This window comes from Dermacentor silvarum, chromosome 5 (assembly GCF_013339745.2).
Source record: "Dermacentor silvarum isolate Dsil-2018 chromosome 5, BIME_Dsil_1.4, whole genome shotgun sequence".
NCBI lineage: Eukaryota > Metazoa > Arthropoda > Arachnida > Ixodida > Ixodidae > Dermacentor > Dermacentor silvarum.
The window spans coordinates 131,962,083-131,970,493 of record NC_051158.1 but is presented as its reverse complement, the minus strand read 5'-3'; the positions used below and the strand labels follow the sequence as shown (position 1 = coordinate 131,970,493).

General features: G+C 46.5%; 2 protein-coding genes across 4 annotated transcripts in view; both read left to right on the top strand.

The window, feature by feature from the left end:
* Positions 1-769: 769 nt before the first annotated feature.
* Positions 770-1,998, top strand: LOC125945771 (uncharacterized). Its single transcript, XM_049668062.1, has one exon. It carries the CDS (start codon positions 787-789, stop codon positions 1,996-1,998), a length of 1,212 nt encoding a protein of 403 aa, XP_049524019.1. The 5' UTR covers positions 770-786.
* A 6,127-nt stretch (positions 1,999-8,125) lies between these two features.
* Positions 8,126-8,411, top strand: part of LOC119453761 (uncharacterized) — a 127,753-nt gene continuing 127,467 nt past the window's right edge. For 2 of the 3 annotated variants that reach the window (XM_049668475.1, XM_037715814.2), the window contains exon 1: positions 8,126-8,244. In XM_049668475.1, coding sequence (XP_049524432.1) covers positions 8,188-8,244 — 57 coding nt within the window. In that variant the 5' untranslated portion in view covers positions 8,126-8,187. The remainder of the gene's footprint in view (positions 8,245-8,411) is intronic. The other variant, XM_049668474.1, reaches the window with a different exon arrangement.

The following is an 8,411-nucleotide window of genomic DNA, read 5'->3' as shown; positions in this document are numbered from 1 at the left end:
AGGCACTTCCTCTCACCGACGTAACGGCACTTACCGTGGCGTCCGCGTTTGTCAGCGGCTGGATATCATACTTCGGCAGCCCCAGTGCTGTTACCACCGATCGCAGCCAAAATTTGAATGCGAGCTCTTCCGCGAACGCACGTGCCTGCTTGGCGTCCGCCATGTCCATACTACCGGGTACCACCTATCGGCCAATGGAATGGGCGAGCACCTTCATCGTCAACTTAAAGCTGCCTTGAAGGCTCGCCAGGCTCCCGCTTCTTGGGCTGAAGATCTTCCTCTCGTCCGCTTGGCATGCGCTCGTCTTTCAAGGAGACCTCGGCCTCACAACTGCGGAGTTGTTCTATGGCACAACGTTGTGTATGCCTGGTGAATTTTTCACGCCAGCTACTGTCCTTGCCCTAGCAGGGATGCATCGTCGACTGGCGTTTTATTGCGATAGCAATTATAGGGATACTCAAAGAGGATTTCTGCCGTCGGCGTCGTCGTCGCCGTGAGGTTCCATATGACGTCAACGGCGATGAAATCGTCGCCGCGGCTCGGACGCAACACTCCATTTGCTAGTAGGTACAGCGTTTGACCGCTGGCGCCACGCTGCGCCGCTCGCGCGTACTGCGTTTGTAGGTGGTTCCGTTCACCGAGGGCGCTCGAACGCAATCATATGGTTTGCACCATAGAGTTTCATATAATTTTTTATTTAGAAACTCTATGGTTTGCACGAATGCACTCCTTGGAAGCGTGGCTGTAGGCATTGGTATGAAGAAGAAGAAGCCGAGTGGAACGGCTATGCTCGGAATGCTCTCTGCTGGAAACAGCGTATCGGCCTCAGGCCGAGGATCGTCGACTCCGTTTCTGAATGAAGATGCAAGCTACAAAGTTGTCCTCCCGCGTCTACCAACCGGTAACGATGTGCTGAATTCCATTTTTCTTCATGCGGACTTGAGTGGCAGACCATACCGTGCTCCTGACTTCCGAGACGCTCTGCTTGAAGTAGTGGATACTGCAGATATTATAGGTGTAGGACAGTATCAGATGAGCCATGTATGGATGGTTACCTGCGCTAGTAGTGCGGCGAAACATAAACTCGTCGCTTGTGGTGAGCTCCGTGTCAAAGGACTGAAGTGCATGGTGATAGATCCGGAGACTAAAAATATCAAGCTCAAATTACTCTGGCTTCCGCCTCACCTTGAAGCTCGACGGGTTGAAGAGGCGTTCCAGGCGTACGGTCAGGTGAAGTCTGTCGAGAGAGAGGTGTGGAGATGCACTGGTATGGAACAGTGGGTGACTACAAACCGGGAGGTTTCCTTGGTGCTCAAGGATACTGTCACCGTAAGCTCAATACCACGCATTATGTCCATTTATGGACACCAGTGCCTGGTACTTATCCCCGGCAGGCCTCCGCTGTGCCTCCGTTGCAAGCGTGTGGGACATGTCCGTCGACAATGCAGAACGCCGAGGTGCTTGCAGTGCCTCCGATTTGGTCACTCGGTGGACGCCTGTGTATCGACCTGTGCCAATAAGCTTCGTTCTGGGCAACACAGCGCAGAAGAGCCACAACTGGACCATCTCATGGATGCTACAGAGATAGTCGATGCTACCGGAGAAGCCACAGGCGGCATCAGGGACGAAGAACAGGAGTCTCCAGAGCCAATGCCGAGCAGCCACAGCATCTCAAGCGAAGCTACTGGCAATAACTCGGTTTGCACACATGACCTAGAAAACCTTAAAGAAAAGCCCCCCGATGGCGACAAGGAAGAAGAGGCGATGGACAGCAGTCAAGCGAGGAAGCGTCCGGCACCGTGCAACGATGAAACAACGGGGAGTGCAGTACAGGCACCCGAGAGTGTGCCTTCTAGTGCTCAACGAGTTCCCTCCCCTGGTGATGGTGTGCCGCGGCGGTTTTGTCAGCGAAGTAAGGAGAGTGCTATAAAGAAGTGCAAAGGGAGCAAGACCACAGATTTACCTGTGGCCAAGGGTGATGAAGAACAAAAGCTTTAGGTGAGCAAAATGGCTACCGCCTTCACCCTCCCCTTATGTGTAGCGACACTCAACGTGCGTGGGCTGCAGAGTATAAGGCGTCAGCAGCAGTTACTCCATTTGCTTAGGCAGCATGAAATTGATGTTGGTGCAGTGCAAGAGACCGAGATTTCTTCTGCTACCGATGCTAACCTTGCGCTGCAAATTTTTCAACCAGATTATGAGGTGTGTGTTAGCCAAGCGTGTGGTGCTTCCGCTGGGTGCTTTTTGTTAGTTAGAAAGCAGTTGAATTACGCTTCATTGTCGCTACGTGTTGATGGGGAAGGCCGCTTTCTATGTTGTGATCTCTCTTTTCGTTCCCGTAATTGGCGGTTTATTTGTGTTTATGCTCCCCTAAAAGTGAGCGACAGGAAGGCTTTCTTTCTGTCTCTTGCTCCGTTCCTAGACACTGACAGAGATTTGGTAGTTATGGGAGACTTTAACTGTGTTTGTGATCATAGAGACCATTCATACCTAACAAAGCGTTATGATGCAAGTGCAACTTTGCTTCAGCAATTACTGGAAGACCACAATCTAATAGACGTGGGAGCCTACACGCCTTCTTGCGTGCGGTTCACGCACTTTTAAGGCGTCTCTCATGCTCGACTTGATCGTGTGTATGTTTCGACGGATCTCTGGTCTCACATTCACAACTACGCCGTGAAGCCTATATTTTTCACAGACCATTGTTTAGTAGCTGTTTCATGGGGTCCCAGAAAGTTTCGCAAGTTTACTCCAAATTGGGAATTGTGGAAACTTAACATAGAACTTTTACGAGAGGAAAAATTTGTAAACAAAGTGAAAGAATTATTTCTAGAGATAACGCAATGTCGACAGCTCCCACTGTTTGCTCAATGGGAAATGTTCAAACAGAGAGTAAAAAATGAAGCGATTGCTATTTCATGTGAGCTATCTCAAAGAAAAAATGCAGAAAAAACATCACCCTTATAATCTACTTCATAAGCTGCACGCTTTCGAAAGCCAGGAGCCAGGGTTGTATAGCAACGAGATAAATACAGTTCGAGCAGAGGTACAGAAATATGAGACGGAAGCGTACAGAGGAGCAGTGGTGCGTTCACGCACAACTCGTTTCACAGATGAGGAGCCCACGAAAAGGGCTCTTGGTGATGAAAAGCGATACGCGCTTTCAAAGCAGATATTACAAATTGAATGTGGTGGTTCCATATATACAGAAACGTCGCAGATAATCACCATATTTGAAGATCACTATAAAAATCTTTTCAATGCAGTTACGCTTCAGCAGGGTTACGAAGAAAAAGCCGATCAATTTATTTCTCTTATGCCACAATTACAAGATGATGATCGAGTCAGCGTTGACGAGCCATTAACTCGAGAAGAAATTAAGCTTGCTGTTGAAACTCTACAGAAAAACAAGACGCCTGGCCCTGATGGCCTCAGTGCCGAGTTTTATGTAAAATTTCAGGAATTCCTGTGTCCCTTTCTTGAGCAGGTTTTCAAAGACGCTTATAAACATGGTGAGCTTCCTCCGACTTTCTATCAGGGCCATACGACCCTAATCCCAAAGAGCACTGATAATGAAGTATTAAAGAGTGTAAACGGATATAGGCCGATATCATTATGTAACGTCGATTATAAAATATTTGCAAAAGTACTTACAAACAGGTTGCAGACAGTCATTGCTAAATTAGTTGGTGACCATCAAACCTGTGGAATTCGAGGACGCTCTATACAAACAAATATTCATATCGCACGTTCAGTCCTTGAGTGCTTAGAAGGTAGCATGGATCAAGTAGCTCTTCTTCAGATTGACCTCGCCAAAGCCTTTGATAAGGTTCAGCACAGTTTTTTGTTCCGATTACTGCGACATCTGCAGTTAGGTGATGCATTATATAATGGTATAGCACTTTGTTATAAAGCGCGTGCTACAAAGTTAATTGTGAACCGTACCCTCTCAGGTGTAATACAGGTACAGTCATCCGTCCGTCAGGGTTGTCCGCTCTCGCCTTTACTTTTCGCAATATACTTGGAACCTCTTTGCTTAAGCGTGCTTTATAACTCAAGCATTAAGGGATACAGGTATGCAGATGAAGAAATTAAAGTTCTAGCTTATGCGGATGACATTGCCTTCTTTTGCATCGACAAGCCCAGTATTACTGAGACAATAAACACTACCTTGCGTTTCTGTGAAATGGCAGGAGCTAGTGTAAATTTTGATAAAAGTAGGGGGGTTTTGGCTAGGCATGTGGGCTCTAACTCCCTCTGTGTTCTCGAATATTCATTGGGATCAGTCTTCGCTGCGATATCTTGGTGTGCCTCTCGATAACTTCCGTAATAGTGGACCTCATTGGACATCCGCGATAACCACAATCCGTCGAAAGGTGACAACTTGGCAGGGACGCGACTTCTCCATTTTCGCAAGAGCTAAGGCGTGCAATATATTCCTGGCTTCTAAGCTTCTTTATGTTCTGCAGGTCTTGCACTGCTCTCGCTGCTCTCGCTGTTCAGGCATTCCACAGAATATTTGCATGTTTTATTTGGCAGTCATCATGGGAAGCCATGACAAGGGATAATCTTTTTCTTCCACTTGAGAAGGGAGGTCTCAGTCTTGTGCATTTGTTTGTGAGATGATGATGATGTATGGTGTTTAATGGCGCAAGGGCCAAGTATGGCCAAAGAGCGCCATGTGAGACAATTGGTCATGCGATTATTTTACTTTAAAAATGTCCGTCATCCTTTCCTCCTTGCAGTTAACAGAACACGTCTTGCTTCACACCTCCCTTTTCTTTTTGTCACGACCAACTCTGCTCAAGAACTGCCGTTATGGGGCTTCCTAAAAGAACTCGTGGATACTATCTCATTTTTAAAAGCCAGATTCACGTTAGAGTATTTATTTAGCGTTGATCGAACATCGCTAAATATAGCACTTGTAAATAACCTTTTCCCTGCACCTATGTATCGAAAGCCATATCTGTCTCTATTTGGTCAAGATGTTCTTTGCCGTGTTCGTCGAATGTGTATAACGCCAGCAGCGAAAACATTTTTCGTTAAGCTGCACACTTCCACTCTGCCAGTAAAAACATGGCTTCATGAGAAAGGATTATATGTACCGTGGAATACAAATTGTAGACTGTGCAGCCAACCTGAGACAATAGAACATTGCTTTATTCTTTGTCGTGATGCATTTTATTTTTGGGACATTTTACAAAGAACTATCAAAAAAAGAATTTCCTCTAACACCTTACGGTATCCGGTTCCTTCCTTTCAAAAAGACGATCAGTAATGCACCATATGATTTGTTTATGTTATTAGGACTGTATTCATTCTGGAGAAGCCGAATGATCGACAGACATGCCGAGCCACCCCGCTCGACAAGGTCTGTCTTTCGAGAAGAGGCTGCTCAAGTGCGGAGTGTTGTTGCAACCTTTGACCCCGTTCCTGAATGGATTTCGTATCTGGACACTTGTGTTTGTTTACCCGATTTTTGAACTTTCATTCGACTGCCTAGCGTGTGTGAATTTGTTTTGTCATGTATGTATATATGTAACGCAACTAATTTTCGCATATAACTACTAATATTTCCATGCAATAAAGAAAAAAAAGTGGCTGTAGGGCTGAGTGGTTACGGCGCTCGCTTCGGGATCTTGCGTACGCGGGTTCGAAACCCGCTTTGGCTACATTTTTTTTAATATCACGCTTTTCCTTTTTTTTCTCTCACTGTTTGCTAGCGCGGTCGCTTGAACCCCGGCGCCACGGCGGCAGCCGTGGTGCCGGGCGCCGACGCGAAGCGGCGGTCGTTGGGGTGTTGCGGAGCGCAGCGTAGCAACACCCCAAATAAAAAAATACTGCTCCAGTCAGGTAGACTGCTCCCTCCCTGATAGTGAGATTATATGTGGATCATCAAAACAGTGATGCGTTTATAATACCACCGATCCCAACAGCAGGCTAAGTCACCACCAGCCCAGCGTTTTCTCCGTCAACGCCTCCTCCGTTCCGACGGCGGCGGCTCCAAACATGGTACGCGCGAGCGGCGCAGCGTGGCGCCAGCGGTCAAACGCTGTACCTACTGGCAAATGGAAATACGCGGCCCGGACGCAGTGTGTGCGAGTGAAAGGACGCGAGGGACGCGCGCTTTCACGAGGAGCGAACGCACGGCGGAGGACAAACCCGCGTTCTGCGCCGTGCTCCCTGAAGGGCTGCAGAATTAAGGGTCTCTTCCCTTCTTTACAATCCCCATATATATAGAGCAAACGCGACTTCTCCCGTCGCGCGAAAGGCCGTGGGGGAAAGGCCTATTTAAGAACACTAAACATACATACTTTGTCTTTGTACGAGTCATATCCACTCTTGCAGTTTGGAACGAAACACTTCTAGCCCATAGTCAGGCTAGATCCGTCTCCGCCAGGCAACGTCGCGGCTCAAACGGCAAATCTCTTCTTCCTTTTCTTGCGATTAAACGGATTCGTCCTTTTTCATTATTTATACCACGGGAACACTTTATTAAGCGCTTACCGAGAACAAGGGTGACTGATTGCTCAACGGTAAAGCAAACGTGGCAAAAGATTAAGATAACTTATCGTCTGCCCGCACCACTTTTCTGCGACTGCTTCCAGGCATTGTCAAACGCCGTCTGCTAGATCCAGCCACGCGACCAGAATGCCGGAGACAATATCATCTGTTTCGGCGCCTGAGGGATTTCAATTAGTATAGTGGCACACAGAAACAGTAAAAAAAAAAGTTTTAATTATTTTAAACGCGCCTTACGTACAGTTACAGTTATTTACACGTTTGAATTTCCCACTTTTTCAGCCTCCTAACGTGTGCTGCCGTGCAGCGGTGCAGACGTGAAACTCCACCATTAGTGAGACGCGTTGCGGAGCAGCGGCCGCCGTGTCGTCGGATCACCTTTTCTTCTTACACCGTGGGTTGGAGAGTATTCGCGCGCTGGCTCCAAAACAACCGGAAGTAGACGACAACATACGTCACAACATGACGTAGAGCCAACGAAGGCGGAGCTTAGCCCCGATCACTCGGCGAACGAGTTGAGGAGGAAATGCATGGCTAGGGAGGAGGGCAACTTGTAATCATCCGTAGCTCTTTTAGTATAAGACGCTTCTCTTAAATTGCGACGCGAATGTTTTACTGTAACTGCATCCTACGCGTCTACAAAATTTGTCCGAACCATTTCAGGGACCCTTTAAGGATAAAATATGGGAAATCATTATTGGACAGCAAAACACAATTTTGATCTGCGCAAACAAACATGAGAACCTTGCTTCTCCATTACGACAATATTTTATTATAGTGAAAAAACCTGTCGGAATGCCATTTTGACTGAAATGATACTAACTGCAATGAACCTGTTCACACTTGTTGCATATTTTCTGTTTAACAGCTTAATTCGCAAGGGACACCGCAGCTCTCCAGTGTAATCACTACCGAGCCGAAAAATGCATCAAATCATGTTACAATGTACAAATGAAGCATAATAAATGACATTTCTTGTACACCTGTCTAAACATCACTTAAAAGTGACACATCCAACCCGCCGTATGAGGTCGGTGTCTGGGCGTCTCGGCGGCTGCATTCTAACGAAGACTGCGAAAAAAAATTACGCGCTCACGGACAAAAAGAACAGGATAATATATTTATTACAGCTGCATCGTGCTAACCCTAGGGGATCCAATTTGATCCTGATCCTCCCCCTGCGCCCCCGCCCCCCATCGTGGCTACGGTGCCTCTCATAGCACGCGTCTTTCTTTAGAAGGTCAAATAATATAATTTGTTTTTATGCAGACGCGTAGGAAAACCGCAAAACATATTTATACCCTCGGTGATATATATACTATGAAAAATCCCGTATGCCTGGCTATTGGTGCAAGATTACACACTGTTTGGTTCGTTAGAATATTCCTAAATTACGGTTATTCTCAGGCATGAGAACGCGATATTTTATTCACTAAATACCAGTAAATGCGCAGTTATACACTATAAGTACACGTGGGAGAGAAATAAAGGGGAGGTTGATTTTTTACACCGTCGCAGTTCTACTTTCAAAGCGTTTACCCAAGAACCTACTTGTTATTCTGCCACACCTGTGTGTCCTAACCCATGTAGCAGTTGCTGCAGCTATTCTTTTACTTTCTTTATATGCCATTGTTATAAACCACGGCATTTTGTACAGATATCTGCATGAGACTGCCTGATATTTTTGTAAGGCTTGAAATAGCATTGCTCCCGCAAGCTCTTGTAAGTACTTGTTCTTGAAGTTGTGACTATGTTTTGCTGCGTTGACTGCTTTCAAAACACAGTTCTATTCATTAAAGCTTTTGAAAATTTTCACGAACTTATTGGTTTTCGTATACCGTCGTAGTGATCATATGTCACGTGGTTGCCGATCTCGGCGTTGCGCGACC